Source organism: Aythya fuligula, chromosome 1 (genome assembly GCF_009819795.1).
Source record: "Aythya fuligula isolate bAytFul2 chromosome 1, bAytFul2.pri, whole genome shotgun sequence".
In the NCBI taxonomy this organism is placed as follows: Eukaryota; Metazoa; Chordata; class Aves; order Anseriformes; family Anatidae; genus Aythya; species Aythya fuligula.
The window spans coordinates 151,128,542-151,146,913 of NC_045559.1; the positions used below are offsets into that span (position 1 = coordinate 151,128,542).

The window sequence follows — 18,372 nt, forward strand, 5'->3', positions numbered from 1 at the left end:
TTGTATGTCCTCATCCTATACACAGATCAATGAACTTCAAAGAAAAGGAATCGTGTCTGTCACCTAAAGTGCAATTACTTACTGCCTGTATTTGCATTTGAGCTTTTGGATTCATCCATGGTGTTTGTGAAAGCAGAGAGTTGTAGCCAAAATATTATGATGACCATCCATCCCTTTTCTACCACCCCCTCTGCCCAAAAGATACTAAATCAAACCATTCTTTAGCTGTCTAATTTGGATAACATTTTTAACAAAGAACTATAACTGAAGAATATTGAAGGAAGGAAAGAAGGTGGGTTATAGCAGTGAAAAGATTGTGCTGAGTCAGGTAATTATTTATCTTTCCATCTTGTTTCAATCACCAAACCCTTTACTTTGTGATGGGAAAATAACACAGTGGTGAATCCAATAAATTGAACCATATTATTGGATTCCTGGTCCAATATATTTATGATCTCCCTTGCTTAAGCCACTTACATTCTTAACTATCATTTTTATTGCACGTTTTAATGGTATTACTTCACTGAATGACCATTCACTACATGAAGTTAGAATCACAGGATGGTTTGTGTTGGAAGGGACCTTGAAAATAACCCAGTTCCAACCCCTCTGCCATGAGCAGGGACACCTCCCACTAGACCAAGCTGCCCAAAGCCCCATCCAACCTGGCCTTGAACACCTCCAGGGATGGGGCATCCACAGCTTCTCTGGACAACCTGTTCCAGTGCCTCACCACCCTCAGAATGAAGAATTTTCTCCTAATACATAATCTAAATCTACCCTTTTCAAGTTTAAAGCCATTCCCCCTTGTCCTATCCCTATACTCCCTGACAAAGAGTCCCTCCCCAGCTTTCCTGTAGCCCCCTTTAGGTACTGGAAGGCCGCTATAAGGTCTGCCCGGAGCCTTCTCTTGTCTAGGCTGAACTACTCCAACTCCCTCAGGCTGTGTTCACAGGAGAGTTGCTCCAGCCCTCTGATCATCCTCATGGATCATCCTCTTATCTGGACTCACTCCACTAGGCCCATGTCCTTCTTGTGCTGGGGGCCCCAAAGGTGAACACAGCACTCCAGGTGGGGTGTCACAAGAGCAGAGCAGAGAGGGAGAATCACCTCCCTCAACCTGCTGGCCATACTTCTTTTGATGCAGCCCAGGACATGGTTGGCTTTCTGGGCTGCAAGCGCACATTGCCAGCTCCTGTTGAGCTTCTCATCCATCAACACTCCTAGGTCCTTCTTCACAGGGCTACTCTCAATCCATTCTTCGCCCAGCCTGTATTTATGCTTGCCCCGGACAAAAATTCATCCAAAATGCAGAAGGTCAGGTTAAGGCTGTCAATGACACTGAATTCCTATACACACCAATGACTAGGGGATGCTCTCAACATTGCTGGAGAGAGCAGCTCCCACCCAGTGTTTTAGCAGATGCTCTCCACACTGGCTGCGAGCAGCCAGGAGTGGGAGTCTGCAAATAGGCAACAAAGCCACCAAAACATGGGTCCAGAGCAACCCTGGTGTTTGACATCTGGCTCTGAAGGACTGAGTACATTCCCTTCAAATATTTCAGATGTGTTCGAATAGCACAATTCAGTATCAAGCAGGGAAACCACACATCAGCCAGGTTTGCTCAGTATATGCAGATTCCCATTTAATTTTGCATCTCCCACCCTTTAGTACTCTGCAGAGCACTCAGGGTTTGTAAAGAAAGAGCAGATTCCTTCACAAACATAACTATATTATGCCTTTGTATTGATAAAATCTGTTAATAAAAACATTTCATAAACAGCCTGACAATAGAAAAGGGTAAGATGAAAAAGATTCCTGTCTGAATTTGGAATAAAAAAGATGTTCCAGAGTTTGATGAAGGGATGCTTCTGGGCTGTTTGTTGCTGGTTTACATTAGTCTTATGTAAAGGAGGTAATTCCTCCCTCTTTCAATTTTTATTTTAGTAGTAATCTCATTTTTTGGTCTAAAAGTAGTAATTTTGATTTTCATTGATAAAAGGAAAAGTTGTAAGTTTAAGAAGAATACTGACCAAAGACTGTCCTCCAAAAAACTAATTAGATATGTAGATATGACAAGCAGTTTGTAGCAATTAATACATAGGAGAAGTAACACAGAAAAAGAATAAATCACATTTACATGAATTTACTTGGAGAGTTCTTGGTACAAAAGAAAGCAGATCTCAAAGTTGTTCCATTTTAATTCTCAAGTCAGGTCATTAAAAGCTTTTTAATGCTAAATTGTTCGCTATTATGTTGATAGGGTGTCACCAGAAACAACTGCCTGATATTGAAAATACTAGGACACTGATTTTATTTAAATTTAAGTATTAGCATATTAGTTGCTGGCTTCATAATCATAATAGAATTATTTCTATTTTTAAAAGAAAAAATATCAACTTAGGATTCACAAAAGCTTTTAGTCTCTATTGGAAACAAGAAAACTAATTTGTTGTTGTTTTCACTGCTTCAAGCAAACAATATTGCTCACACTTGACCACTTATCGTTCAAGTCCGTCAGCTTGGGGAAGCAAGGCCCCTAAAGTGGCCTAAAATCAGCCCACATCGAAGACCTTTGTTACAAATAAAGCAGTTGAAAACAGATGGTTCCAGAACTTAAAATCCTGAAAAATAAAGAGCAGCAAAGAGCAGTTAACACTGCACAATTCATTAAGATTCTCGTGATAAAGGAAGAAAACCACAGATGACCCATAGACCGGGATGCTGCCGAATGATCTGCTCGCAAACAGCAGGAACCACGGAGAAGCCTGCTGCTCACACTCCCTACGCAGAGAGCAAAGCACTGCACACTGTGAGGTGGTGAGGTTTCAGCTGGTGAGAGCAGAAGAGTTAAGGAAAAAAGAAAGGAGTCACTGCTGGAAAGGTCCCAGTGGTAAACAAAGTAAATCAGAATGCGAACACTGCTGCTGCAAGGCACAGTTTGCAGCAGGAGCAAACTTCTGAAGGGGAATGCGAAGGTGGCCCTCCCACTGGGCGCTCGAACTGCTCCACGGATTCAGCTATCTTTGTCGCAAGCCACAAGGGAACAAAGCCCACAAAGTCAGGAGCCCGTGTCACACCAACTTCATAGTGAAAAGTAAATGCAGAAGTTCAAAAAGTGAGGCTTGCGTTTTTGACAGAAAAGTTAATAAAGAAGACTTCGAGTCTTCCCTTTTTATTTCTTATAGTATGTTATACCTCCTAATCAGAAACAAGATTTCTCATTCCTAGTCTTAGACTTTTCTTAAGTCAATTGCTTTCCTGTTTTAAAGTTTTGAATTATATTAGAGAAGATTTTTGACTGTGATTTATTTGCTCTATTCTCTTGTCTGCAGCACAATCCCGTAAGAACCCCAGCAAATAAAAAGAAATATTAATAAAGAATAGCAAGTTGTCTCTTTGTCCAGTAACAAGGAGAAATAACTGTAACCGAACAATCTTGGGATCCAAAGATAGTTACCTGCTTTGTAAAAACCCAAGCTTAGGAGTTATTTTTAATACTTGATGCCCTAAGGTTGAAGTGACATAGACTATATGGTCATCGTGAAATCCACCTACTGTGATGTATTTCACCAGCTAAGGAATTTTCCAGACAAACAAATAAGGAATTCTCTCTTCCCAGGATTGATAAAGAGGCTGAGTTAGGGTAGAACCAGTAGAACCAAAACACAAAACACACTTCTGGCTCCAGTCCCTTTATTTCAACCTTTTGGCCACACAGCCGCACTACCCTACACCCATACTCCTCCTCCCTTTTGCTTTTCTACCCCTTCACCTGTGATGCTGTAGGGTGCAGAGCTCCCCAGGAGTGCTCCTGTCTTGTAACCTAACAGAGAGAGGTAAAACCAGGAGACTACTGCAGGGCTGCAAGGAGATGAACAGGACCTTTGCAGGACCCTTGCTCCCCTCTGGGCCCTGGTGGGAATCCTGCAGAGCATTGCTTGCCCACAGTGATTTTCATACTGGAGAAAAGTAGCAAAGGAGGCCCAAATTACTTTGGAAGACAAAGGAATTTACAAAAGCAAACAAGAAAAATAACTATTCACTCGTGCCTAGTCCATTAATGCCAGACCACTTGATTATATTGGAGGTGTTACAGTTTGAATAACAAACTGAAGCATTAGAGATCAGACTCCAAATATGCTGTGTTAAAATGGGCTAAATGTTCCTACATTTAGGTAGGAACAATTCACTGTATGTTAATAATTGGTAGCAGCAAAAACATTACGTTTTCATCATCCTTTCTCAGAGTTAGCACATCTTGGACAGACACAATGCAGCTTACATCCGCTGCTCAGGAAACTAGGACTGACTCATATATGAGCTTATATTTTCAGTTACCTTCAAAATCAATAGAGACAAAAGCACAGAAGAATGCTGTGTCCTCTGTCTGTAAACTTTCCTTAGTTTGACTTAAAAAAATACCTTTACTAAATTTAACCAAGCAAGTCTAGCCTAGGTATCTATATGAAACTGAAGTAAGTCACTCAAAAATATGTGTGCATGCAATCCTCGCAAGCAAAGACCACCTTGTACTTCCCTCATAGCTGCTGCAGACTGAGTGCTGTTAGATAGTGATGTTGTGACAAAAAGGTGAGAAGACTGGGGGCAATGACTGCTCCTGGCAAGAGCTATATGCCACACAAACCAGTGCCAGTCTAAATTGGGCTGAAACCTGGCAGGGATGTTTTGTTGTCTAAGCAATGGGTTGTATTCAAGTTTGCAGGATACCTAGGACATTATATAAATTCAATTAACTCAGTAAAAAGCTGTGTGCAGATATGGTCTTAGCTCCCAAAGCACAACTCCACATGTGGGGTGAGCATCATAGCCATGGAGCAATGCTATGTGCTATGCACTGAGTAAGAAGTTGTGTTCTAGACCTTCTGGAATTCTTTCTAAGAGGAATCAAGATGACAGCTAAAATGACCTCCACATTTTAAACTTCAAGTAGTATATTTGCAAGACAGAATTTTAAAAGGTACTGACTACAAGTGCTGATCTTGTCTACATCATTTCTTTCCGTGCATCTATGAAGCATGTGGACAGAAAGTGTTCCTGGTCTCTACTCACACTCTTCTCTCAAATTCATCAGGAGTATGTGTGAAATACAGTGTGACAGAGATACAGGTAGCGTTAAAAAATAAATTTAAGTGAAAATTACCACCTAAAAACATAATTGACTTAAACTGTCATTTAAATATCCTTTTTCAAAAAAACAAATCTTGTGATTTTGAACATCACGACGATAACAATATCATGGAGCAGATGTTGCAGAACATTCTTCAGTAAAGACTGGCAAGAACAGTGAACAGCTGTCAGAGACAGATAAAGAAACCTGAGGTTCCTCACACTCCTGTATTTCAATGATTCTAAGAAAAACTGACTTCTTCAGGCTCCTTTGAAAACTTCTGCCTAAGAGTCCACAGGTATTATGCAGTTCAACTGTCTATTTTTAAAAAACTGTTTGATTATGGAATTACCATCAATGGACTTAAGAAGTAATTCTCTCTATGTATCTACTGTCTCAATACAATTCAACCAGCTTGCATCTTGGCCTTGATCTACTGAACAGCTGAACTACTGAACACAGCATTACCATTGTTCTGTTATCATGCTCTCTCCTTCCACCTTTCATGTTGACAATATTAAGTGTTTAAGTAATTATCTTAAAATATTTGTAAAACAATAGTTAATACATATGCATCTGAAGTGATCTGGGCATATATCTTGAAACACTGGCGTTTTACTATGCCTGCATGCAGTTTTACCACTGAGGTGCTGAATAATTCCATTCCAATATGATTATATATTCAACTTGCTCAGTTCTTTGATTTGTTTTTTTAATCACTAACTTAAGCTAACGTAGTGTTTCTCAACACTGCAGTTATTTTCTTGCTCTTAAATATTTACAACGGAAACATACGGCCTCACTTCTAAACAAGACACAAAACAGGGTTGTTAATTAGAAAAGTAATTTAAGAAACAAGTGGATAACAAATGTTCCATAGACACAGGAAGAGAAAAATCTTTGTACACTAGTACTACTTAATTAACATAACGAGTCTTGTTTTGTAATTCATGGTTATGTCCACTAAAGACAAAGCAAACAGATAGTTTGGTCACTGAACAGATAGAGAATTGCAATAAGAGTCAAGGATAACGTACATTGTTCCAATGCATCAAATTTCTTGGAAAATGAGCAGAACTTACAGAAAATGATGAGCCATCCTTTGAAACTGCAACAGGGTAAATTCCATCTCCTAGATGCACAGAAAGCTCCCAGCTACTTCTCTTTGATTTAGCAATAGGAATTCTAAAAAAGATACAGACAGAAGAAGAATTTTTAACAGAGATTTCATGCTTCTCCCATTTTAACCAGAAGCGCTTTCCTCATAGGATGGTCATGAAGGATATAAAACATCATTAATCTATAGACACAGTTGGAGATCATACTTGAAAAAAATATTGGATACATTTTTCTGTCAAATGGTGTATGAGGAGAAAATACACTCTACTTTCTTTCTAGACTTGCCTTGACACACCGGGTATGCTGATAGAGTTATAGGAGGCTCTTGAATACAGCCAGCACTCGCTACAGAATTAGTTCAAACAGGATGAAAAGCAGATGAGAAAGTGGGTTGGCAGAAGAATAGCAACAGCAATAGCTGCAGCATTCTTTCTAAGGGCAAAATATAATCACTATTCCCTTCATCTCATCCTCAGTAAACCTTAATTAAAGTCCAATTAGACACAAAAGATTCAGCCAAACCATTAATACACATAATTTTATAATTAATGTACATTTTAACAGCATTTCATCCACAGAGTCCTTCAAAGCAAACAGAAAAATAATGGTTTATCACAACCCATGTGCAGCATTATACCTCTTCCTGCAGCAGTCTGTGGCTGCATCAGTTATCAGGTAATACAAGAACCATGAATCTTTTCAACTTCAGATTAAAGAAGCTCACCTGACAACAAGGCAATCAGACCTGAAATATAATTCTTGCTAATTCAGGGTGAAATAAGTGATTGCCAGATACTTTATTTAAAATGTATAACTTTGATTTTTTTCCCTCATCCTAGCTTCCCAAGTCTCTTCAACTTTGTACTTCAACTCCGTACTTACTACAACTTACTACCTATCCTATTTCAGCGCAGCCTTCGATCTCTTAAAAGATGGAACTATGTTTTTTTGGATTGTGTCACACGCAGTCTGCTAAGGATTCAAGTGCCCAGTGAACATCATCTCACCCAAAGGAAGTGCTCAGCTTGTCTGTGGAATCCACAGGGAGAAGCACCTGAGAGACCTCCAGAGGCCACAGGAGGAGAAGCTTTCTGCCTAAGCTCCGGCTTCCTCAACACTGCAGTTATTTTCTTGCTCTTAAACATTTACAATGGAAGCATAAGGCCTCACTTTATTTAATATAGAGACCATTGTCAAAACACATCTGAGGAAATGTCTATGGCTTATTGGATGCAATGACACTTCTCAGCACCTCGTCTTAAAATTCCTTTATGTCACCAAAACATTGACACTGGCTGATAGGAAACACTACAGACACTGGAGTTCCTGAAGGAGAGGAACTGAGGAATTTCCTTGACAGGTAGCAGGCGGAGAGATATTTTCATTGCATTTCCTGGCATCAGAGCACTAGGAGTAAGGAGGAATGTAAGAGGTTATTGACGGAACCTGGCTAAATTCTAGATAGTATTCTATTAAAATAAACAACGAGATTCAGTAGTTTATAGCAACTTCATATTTCTTGTATAAGTGGTAAGACCTCATCTCAAACACAGCTTAGTAGATCTGCTTCATTGGTGGCATGAGATTCCTTATAACCCTGCTGGCATGGCTCTGCTTCATATTGCATTTGACTGGAAGTGACCTCATGGGTCTGGCCGCTGGCCATCAAAGGAAAGACAGTCTTGTTCTCCAGCAGGGATTATTTTTGTTCGGGCCTGTCTTGCTGAGCTTTGTCAAGTGTATCTCCAAACAGGATGCATGCCTCTTGAAAGGCATGGCTATGATCACTGCTTTTCCGGGGTTTCAAACTGCCCCACAGGCATATAATTCCTCTCTCTGCAACACTGGTGGTCAGGAGGGCAAGGTCCAGAGCTGTATCTAACACCAAAGTCCACTGCAAGTTGTACATCCCTCCTGGAATTGCTGGATCCTCTCACATTTTTCAGCTTTGCTAACCAAATGTCTCTGGCTTTTTAACTGTAATCTACGGTTGTACTCACTAAGATGGATACGTACAGTATTAATTGTTCTCATAAGAATTCTGCTTTTTCTTCATTATATCAAATTCCTTTCAAATAAATTACTTTGTAGTAATAGACTCCATTTTAATGGGATTGAGGGATTTGTTGTCTTAGATTCACTGGTATTTGTGTGTGTGTGTGTTTTGTTGTTGTTTTTTTGTTGGCTGGTTTTGTTTGTTTTTGTGTGTAGTTTGTTGGGTTTTTTTTAAGGATCACAAAGTTCAAAAGTAAGGATCAAAGTCCAATCCAACTTTCTTGGCTGTCAACAGGTTGAAAGCTGATCCAGTCTGTGAAATACTTTAAAAATGCCAAAGTTTTTATCAGGCTAAGAAAGGGGGCTTGGGTGTTTTGTTTGTGGTTTGGTTTTTCGAATGTATGCAAAGTCCAAGTGAAGGAGAAATAGCCACTCTGTTCTTGGGCAAATTTGCTTCCTTAGCTGAGAACTCTTCTAAGCCCTCCAAAGAGAAAACATCAGGGCTTCTGAATATGCTGTCCACTAGTTGATACAAAACTCCCGAATTTCTGGCTGCTTTCAAAGATGTAACTTTAAAAATTCTACACACTGAGCTAAAATCTGAGGTATTCTAGTTACAGAAAAAATGCTGGAAGACAAAATAGTGTCATTTTTACCATTATTAAAAAGGCCAAGTATCTAAGCTGCTTTCACCCCAACCTCAGACTCAGAATCACGGGATTCAACGTGCCCTCTCCTTCTTCCAGCTCTAGCATATGAAACATCAAAGAAATGACTCTATGCGTGGAGATCATTGGCTGCAGGAACAAGCACAAGTTTAGCAGCAAGATGGGTGCTGGGTGAACAGGAAGCGGGGCCACAGAGAACCGTGTGTTGTTTCCCCTTGCTAGCATTATATGCAAGGAGAGGAAGAGAACAAACAGAGCACAGACAGGACGAGGGTGAGAGGAGGGCACAATGAACTCCTCTTCCATGCAGTCTTCTCTGAGCTGCCTTCCAAAGGGAAGCTACCACGAGCAACAGGGGCACATACAAAGAGGAAGGTGGATGACGTGGCTCTGAGCCATAAAGGTATTAAGCCAAACCATGTAAATTATAAAAACCTGTATGGTGTGAGAAGCAAAACAGCATCATTTGCCTGCTTAGTTGTTTGTTTATTTTCCATCTCTGTCACTATTTGTTCAACTGCAGATGATGTCACGGTCTCATCATTTATTTCATACACTGTGCTGTGCATTACATCCCTTTTACCCTCTACTGCCACGAAAGAAAAAGAGACACACTTTATAATAACGCAGCAATCACAGCTCCTGCTTTCCTTCCAAATTTCCAGTGAGGGAAACAGACAACTGCTAAAAATTCTAGCTCGACACACACTGTGCTCATGGAAAACAGACACTAGTTAAACTATTATCTATTCTAGTCAAAAACAAATAACGAAAGAAAACAGACAGTCACAAAAGCAAGTCAAGTAATAACTCTGCCCCAGTCTGTCCATTTTGATTGTCATCAACCAATCGGATAGAAGGGACTCAATAAAACTACAATTTTCTGCAGTTTGTGGCAAATAAACTCCCCTCTCCCGATTACTGCTGATGATGTAATGAGCTATGATAAATGTCACCAGCTCCTAAGGGTCAGGAAATAGCATATGGATTTTTTTTTTTCCTTCCAATTCAAAATGTGAGTTCTAATGCTGGGGAAAACTTACAAATTCTTTTTACTTCTGATATTTTTGCTGCATAATACTTCAGGTAAAGGCAGAGAAATCGCCAACTATCATAACAAACTCTCCAGTTATGAAAGATTATAAGTATTTGAAGACCAAATTATATGACACTCCATAAAGCTGCTTTTCAATTGTGCAATTACCTATTCAGCAGTTAAATAAAAGTGAAATATTGACTTAAAACAATGTTAATGGTCAAAGAATCATTAAGAAATCCTTCATCATAACTTTCACAGCAGGTGGCCTGTAAAATGATCAAGAATAATGTGCTGGATTCTGTAGCCACCAAGGTCAGTTTCTGCATACAAATCTTTGCAGGGGGAGAAAAAAAGACCTTCAGAAAGTGGGCCATTCATCTGAACCAAGTTCAGAGAATTTCCAGCACTGTGAAAAGATATGTTATGCAAGCACATAGATGTATTCAGTGGGGGTAGACTGAACCAGCTACATGGAGACTACAAAGGAGCCCTCCCATGGCTCATGAATAAGTCGAGGAAATGATCAGAAAAAAATGGAGAGATGTTTAGACAGATGGCCCACTTAAAATGCCTGGGACAGGGCATAAGCAATTTTAATGAAACTTTAGATCTACCATATAAATTGTTTCTTATTTTCTCCATACTCCCCTCCCCCCCCCCCCCCCCAGAAAAAAAACTCAAGAAAGGCAAATAGAAATTTAACAACTCAAACAGGATTCTACCTTGTGATGTAAAAAAAATAAAAATAAAAGTTGTAAATCATATACTTTTGAGCATTATTGGTTTAATAAGTTCATATACAAAGAAATATCCTTCACAGAACCTTCAACTATCAGATGAATATAAAAGCAGGGAATGGATAGATTAAAAGAATTCTAAACAGAAGTGTACTGCCAAACAAAACAAAAATCTAAGCTTTACTATCTGAGTACTTTCAACACTTTCCAACATAAAAGTTCATCGTTGCACAGAGAAGATAAAAGCAGCACTTTCACAGGATTATTTTAAGAACTAAAAATTATGTGAAAGGAACCTAAGAATCTGGGAATATTTTATGGGACTATTTTATTCAGCAATTTGAAATATTTTCTACATATATTCACACACATTTCTGCATATATTCAGATTGATGCATCTATACCTAAAAATGGGTTTCCCTTCTTTCTACTTTATGCATGCATTATGTCCACATACACCTTTCACCAAGAGTATGAAAATATACCATCATTAGACTAAATTATAGTTCTGCATGTGTCATACAAAATAATAACCTCTACTAGCCTGTGTGCCAGCCATCAGACAAAGGCTGAATTACTCAATGCTTATGTCAAAATTGTTATGTCAAAATGGTTTCATATTGCATTTTCTTACATATTAAATTTAGATTGATAACAAACACATAGTTATAGCCGTGTACTATATCTGAATAGTGACCACTAGAAAAAATAAAATTACATGGGAGGTAAACTGCAAAATAGAAAGCATCGTTCTAAAAAAATATTATGGAGTGAAGTGTGCTTTGATTCAAAGTAATGCACATCTGGATGCTTCCTTTTGATTTAATAAAAGCCTTTTTGGGGATTGACAAAGACCTGCAATGCAATGTCCACTGAAAACCTCCAGCAGCAAATCCCAGATCAAGGCTAAGTAACGAAATGGTTAAACCTAGGTCCTATAAATCCAGGGTGAATTTAGCTACCCAGATCTAAGTGTGTGGCTCAACCACTTTTTTGTCTTCATTTAACTGACAAGTAACCCTGCAGACAACCTGAGCTCACCCTGGCTTACCCTCTTTCACTTTGAAGGTCTCAAAGCATGCAGAGCTTGGGGCCTGCAAACTGTGTCACTCCGGCTCGCCTGCTTTACAGCTAGCTTCCCGATCGGCCTAGCAGGCGTCCGGGAACTTAGGGCTCCTCTGCCAACGTTGTCTCCACAGTCTTAAGGAGAAGAGATGTGCTCTGAGCACACAAGCTAGCATCAAAAAATTCTAAACCTCTTGAAAAGTCTTTCATGGCTCTTAGTTTTAAATCTTTGAGGAAGAGGAAGTAGGATTTATGCTACTGCCCATCTTGCTCTAACAAATTCATGCTTGCGGTACATACACCTGGAGAGATTTGGGTTATCAGCCTACCTCAGCCTACGAGGGTTCAAATCTACCTCTCATCTCCCAAGAGCAAGAAGCAAGTGTCCAAGCAGACACTGGGGAAAACTCACCATCCTGCCTACTGATGGAAGGATGGAATGAGGGAGTCACAGGTTGGAAAAGACCTTCCAGATCCTGTCCAACCATCAGTTTGACCTACTGAGTTCCACCACTAAACCACATATCTCAGTGCCATATCGACACATCTCTTCAATACCTCCAGGAATGGGGAGTCCATCACATCCCTGTGCAGCCTGTTCCAATGCTTGGCCAACCTCTGTTTGAAGACTGAGACAAAGAAAATACAGCTTTACAGCCTGACGATGCATCCCCCAGGACGAAGAGTTTTGGCACTTGGTCCTATTCCAGGCAAATTTTTATGCACTTTTCATTTAATGAACTGGATGAAACACAAAGCAATGCAGGGAGCTGCAAGTACAACCTCTGAATTTCAGGGAGGGTCATACTGCCTAGTCCTTCAACCACAGCATACCAGCATATGACAGCACACCTTGAAAATTACAAATAAATAAATGTACTTGATACCTGAAACTAACTTCCTCCTAAAACATGTCAGAACTTACTTTAGTTGCTCATGGAAGAAGTAAACACCACAAGCATTAATGCTGGGTGAGATGTTGCTCGTTGTCTCATTGCAAGTATTTGTGAGATGAGAAGCAAGGAAGCTTCAAATCTTGTGTAAGGGAGAGAGCAAAGAGAGCACTGTGGTTGAACTGACAAGACGGGTGAGAGAAGGGCATAATGAACTCCTTCCATGCAATCTTCTCTGACCTGCCTTCCATAGGGAAATTGTCACAAGCAGTGGGGGCACGTACTGTGAGAAAGGTGGAAAACCTGGCTCTATGTCATAAAGGCATTACTCAAATTGTGTGTTCACAAACACAGAGAAAAAGTTGTTTATTTTCCATGTAATTTACAAATCTGTGCTTTTGATTTGTTCTTTCAAGCCATGTTTCCTCAATCAGCAAAACTATTTATGGAAAAAAAGGAACTATTTGGAAGCAGGTGTTTTTAATAAGATCAGTCAGCAATATTGACTTGTGCTGAAAACTACCATATAGAAAAGAAAAATCTAAAAAATCGTTCCCATAAAAAAAAAGTCTGGGGCAATTTCTCCTCTATTAAAATATTTAATTCAACAACTGTGTTTCTGTCTAGCAAATACTGTTGCATTCTTCATTTTTTAACAAGGGTTTGTCCTTCACACTTATAATAATAATACACTCCACAAGAGGACAAACATCTTTTTTCCTGTACAAGTTTCCCGTAGTTCATTGAACAAGAAAGTCGATTTCTCTTATTGTGCAACTAATTATTGTAAAACTACTCGTAAATAACTCCCTTTCTTTTAATACTCAGAAAGTTTCAGAACAACTTGCTGTGATGCAGCAGGGAGGACCACAGCTCTTCTGTTAGCATCATCCAGCAGCAGTTATATCCTCCCATACGGTGTGATGGTACCGGGATGTAGCTGCTGGGCAGCCTGCTTCCTGCACCTCCATTCAAACAACGGCTGTGCCCAATAATAATGTGCTATTTTTCACTTTGTGTTTTTAGAATATTACAGGTTTCCTGTGCGTATTAAAAACTGAAAACAAGCAATTTCTAAACCACTAATATGTAATGGAGATGAAATAATTAAAAGATTATCTGCTGATAAGTTTGATAAGGTAGGAGATATTCAATTTTACATCTGTGCACAAGGCAATTTTCCATACTTAAAAAGAAATTAAGACATCTGGGCAAATTCTGTGTTAGGCTTCCTGTCATCATCCAATAGCAAAATTGGCCTATTAATGAATGTAGCCTACTAATTCTGAACTAAATTGCTATCAACCACTGTAAATGTGAATTCAAAACACATTTGCTACTTTAATCCATCATTCCTTTTCTCAGAATTCAAGTTTCAGTTATTCACCTACTTTTGCACAAGAACTCTGTAGAGCATGCAATCTCAGAAGTAATCAAAACAACATACCACGGATGTGAAAACAGTGCTTTAGTTCTTGAAACAAATTACCTCAATCATCTCTACCTACTAAGCTTTGATTCATGCTGCAGAACAGACTCTGGGCATAGAAACCAGATCCTTGCCCAACACAAGCAGGACAGAAGTGAACCCAGCACAATGCAGCCACAAATGGGCACACAGAGCGCAGGACTAGACCAGAACTAATCTGAAGTCAAACACACAAAGAGTATCTGCTCCTCAGCATCAACCAGAAAGCCACTTGTACTGACCTTAATGGCATTTTATGCATCTGCACTCCTCCAAAACCACAGGCTCCATATTTAGTTTGGTTATCAGCCCACAGTTTGAGAGAAACTGACACTTGTTCCCTAGATTCAAGCTCAAAACACCTTGTTCAGTGCGGCACTTTTGAGAAATCATTTTGCCAGTTTGGAGGGCAAAATATTTATATTCAAATCAAATTTAAAACTTTCATTTTGAAAAACCCCTGCTTTAACATGCCTATGCTGTCCTTATCCTGTTAAAAGACATCTTCTTTAACACATCACTGTTTTGCCAGCTATGAGTAATTTACAAGGTTAATCCCCCCAAAACACATTAACCTATCTTTCATATTCAGAGACACACAGCTGCACCCGCAGACTGTCATACCCACCATTACAGCCAGTAACATCTGACTGAAACACAGCATTTCCTTGAAGAATAAATGATATGTGGCCCGATACAGTAAAACCTGTCAGCACCTCCTCAATTTACTAACCCACAAAGATCATGAGTGAGAGCTATTACAGTCAATGGACAGGGAAGATATCAGAATAAGGCCATCTCTGAGGAAATTTGTTAAAAACACTGGAGGTAAGAACATCAACCTTATAAAAGGCCCACAGGGAATACAGTATGCAAACTAATGAAAAATTATAAATTATATTAAGCTAACTAACAAAACCTGTCTTCGAACCAAAGTGAAAATGTCTTCTATAAAACACCAGCTCCAAATACCCTTTTGAGGCTGTTATTAAAAACCACGTACAGGCTTCTATTTTTCCCATATTTAGTGGTTTAATTTAGTTCTTTCACTACAGTCCCTTTTTAATCTGTCAGTCTACTAAAACCAGATCATATTGCCAGATATACGGAATAGTTTTCTCTCTGCCATGTTTTGTAGTACCTATGATTTGACTTAGCCCATCACATACACAAATACCCTGAAGGTCATTATTTAAAAAAAGAAAGAATGCTACGAATTTTGTGTGCATCTTGGAAAACATAACACAGCAGGCTTCAGCATGATTTCCAAGAGCTCACCCATCACAGAGCTGACCACCTCCTGCAAACTGGGTTGCAGCAAAGCCAAAAGAGTGCATCGAACAGCTTAATCATCTCATGCCTGAGATCACTTTTGTAATACAGCTGTACTGATCATATTGCTCTGTTGTGATTTCTTCTCCATGAGGCTTAATTCAGGAAATACGTGGGATACACATTCAAGACGGTACACAATCCCAGAAAAGGATGGTCAGATTTTCCCTTACTGGCCATCCTATATGCTGTAGTGTAAGAAATGGAAGCTAACACTGAATTGCAACAATATACATAATTTAATATCATTAAATATGATTAAATTTAATTCAAAAATGTTTAAAGAAAATTAATATCATTAAATATGATGAAATGATAATTATCATTTGCAACAATATATCTCTCTGGAATCTTTACAGAAAGAAGCATCTTTAATGCATACATAAGAACTGCCATTGGATGATGGTACATCAGTGATGCACTACCAAACCAAAGACAAATCTGATCAGAGCATTTGGCTAGAGGTACTCAAGCCAATGTCTGGCAGACAATGTAACAGCTACTTCCTCTACCTGACATGTAAAAAAACAAAAAACAAAAAACAAAACGTTTAACATCTCATAGATTTTAAAGCTTTGTTCTCTATTTCTTCTGCACTAGGTTCCTACTGAACAGATTAATGCTGCTAATTCTGTTAGGTTAGAAAGAAAAAACAGAAGATGAAAAACCCCAAGAGTTCATTAAAAATTAAATTATATTAGATAACATAAAACATGCATATCTTCAGTAAGTACTAATTCTTCACATCTAGACAATTATAGCATGTAACAGAGCTCCAATGACTCACGTTACCATCTATAGATCTTCTACTGCACCTTTAGCATACATCCTGAGTTCAAACCACTGAGCTTTAGCTACGTGATATTAACCATTTATTTATAACAAATGAAGAGAGAAAGGTGCCTCTCCACAAGGAGTTAGACCTCAGATAGGCTGAACTACCTTTAGGTGACACTCATCTGTATTTATTACACTACTTGGGCACTATGAATCTGGGCCACAGAAACCCAGGATCTAATTATTTAACAAATTCATATGCATTCAAAAGATAAATCTCTATTTCACTCTGTATATTTTCATCCTTTTAATAGGACACCTGCTATTGTTCACAAATCAATAGAAGAAAGCCAACAAGATAAATGGTGTGCAGGTTTCCTAATTAGCTTAAGCTATGTGCAACAGATGTGAATGAAAGAATTTCAGAATAAATGATTAGTTAAATTAGAGATATTATTTGTGAAGGACAAAAATAAGATCCGTAAAAAATACTGAAGTATTTCTAACAGCTAATGCTTTATGCTCAGTTTTAACAAACAGAACTTTTGCTCACTAACTGTGCAGATGGGATGGACCCAAAGAGTGGCAGTAAGACAACTGCATATAATGACTATTAGAAAGTGAATTTCCTACTTAGATTCGTCTCTGTTTATCTGGGGAGAATCATACCCAAGACAGCATGGGAACACAAAACTGGCCATATTAGGAGGACAAAATCTCCATTTAGTCTAATATTCAGTGATCCACAGCAAATAAATAAGGTATAAGAAGGACAAGGACCTAATCACACTTCTCCAATATACTTACCCAGAAGTTCCCTCTCCTTCCTTGCCTTTGCAATGACAATTAGCACTAAATCAAGGTAGTTTGGCAATTTGCAAATCAAAGAAATAAATTTCCAAAATACCAAACATGTTTTTCACACACTACACAGCGATATATATATATTATACATATATGTATGGTGTATATATATAAACATGGTACATATATACCTTGTGCTGTATATTTTACATAGTATAGAAGACGCTTTTCTTTAAACATATTTACTTCCAATTCCAAATGTTATTTAGTTAAAATGATTACACATACAGTTTTAAAAGATAGAACTGTTCTTTTTCATAAACTGATTTGTAAAACTGTATAAAATTATGTTTGGAGAAAAACGCAAACAACCATTGGCAAACAACTCATCTGTTTTGTCTGACACAGAGAAAACAGACACATTTTCTATAAAATGTAAGGTAAAATTGTAGGTAAAATTGTGTAAGGTAAACATGATGTGCAACTCCTTAGCTGGTTTTGATCCAGTGTCACCATGCCCCCTGCTATCTCACAGAAATTTATATACAATGCTACCAGTAATCAGTAAAGGAACAAATGAATGCAAGGGAAGGACCAAAATACTTTTAAAATGCACATCCAGAAGCAGTGACCGGCAGCTGAGAGCAGATGTCATAGGAAGATGCTCAGAAATAATTCTCACAACTTCTTCAATCCCAACCCTTCCTTTGTGCTGTGCTGAGGGAACCTGTACACAATGACAGCCACGTTCCCTCTAAGCCCAAAATCTCTGCACCCATATCCAACACAGTTTTTCTAAAAATGCAAATGACTGCAGCCCATTCTGGGCTATCCTGTTTGAGATGAGCAGACCCTGCCAGCTTTACAGGCATGGCAATTTCTCAAAGCTTTTCTAAATCCAACTTTTCTAAGGGCACGACAGCAGAAAGGTGACCAGCTCTCTCACTACCTCTTGCTTCTGTGAAGGCACACGTGAGTTACTGAAAGCTGAGGAAGTTGAAGAGATGAGAGTTGTGGAACAGTGCTGCAGTGCCTGGTGTAAGGAGACGCAGGCTTAAACGGCCATAAAACTGCCACAATTTTGGAAATCACTAAAACAGAGATTCGCTCTATTCATTCAGAAGGATTCAGTTAAGACAGGCATTAAGACTTGGAAAAGGAAGCCTGTATAATGTGATGTCTGAGATCAAAGAAGGAAAAATCACATCTAACAGGAGAGTAAGGTAGACCTAATGTTAGTAAACATCTTAAAATGACTGTGATTTGTCCAACAACATGGGTAAAAGAAAAAAGGATTTGCTGCACTGGGATGGGGGGGAAATGCAGGATTTAGAAAAGAAGTGC

The 18,372-nt window shown here is 38.8% G+C and overlaps 1 protein-coding gene across 1 annotated transcript in view; it reads right to left on the minus strand.

Annotated features, from left to right (window-relative positions):
• The window catches only part of PCCA (propionyl-CoA carboxylase subunit alpha), a 277,064-nt gene that overhangs the window by 105,898 nt on the left and 152,794 nt on the right, over positions 1–18,372 (minus strand). The window contains exon 20 of the mRNA XM_032202998.1: positions 6,214–6,316. Within this exon, the coding sequence (XP_032058889.1) occupies positions 6,214–6,316 (103 nt within the window). The remainder of the gene's footprint in view (positions 1–6,213; positions 6,317–18,372) is intronic.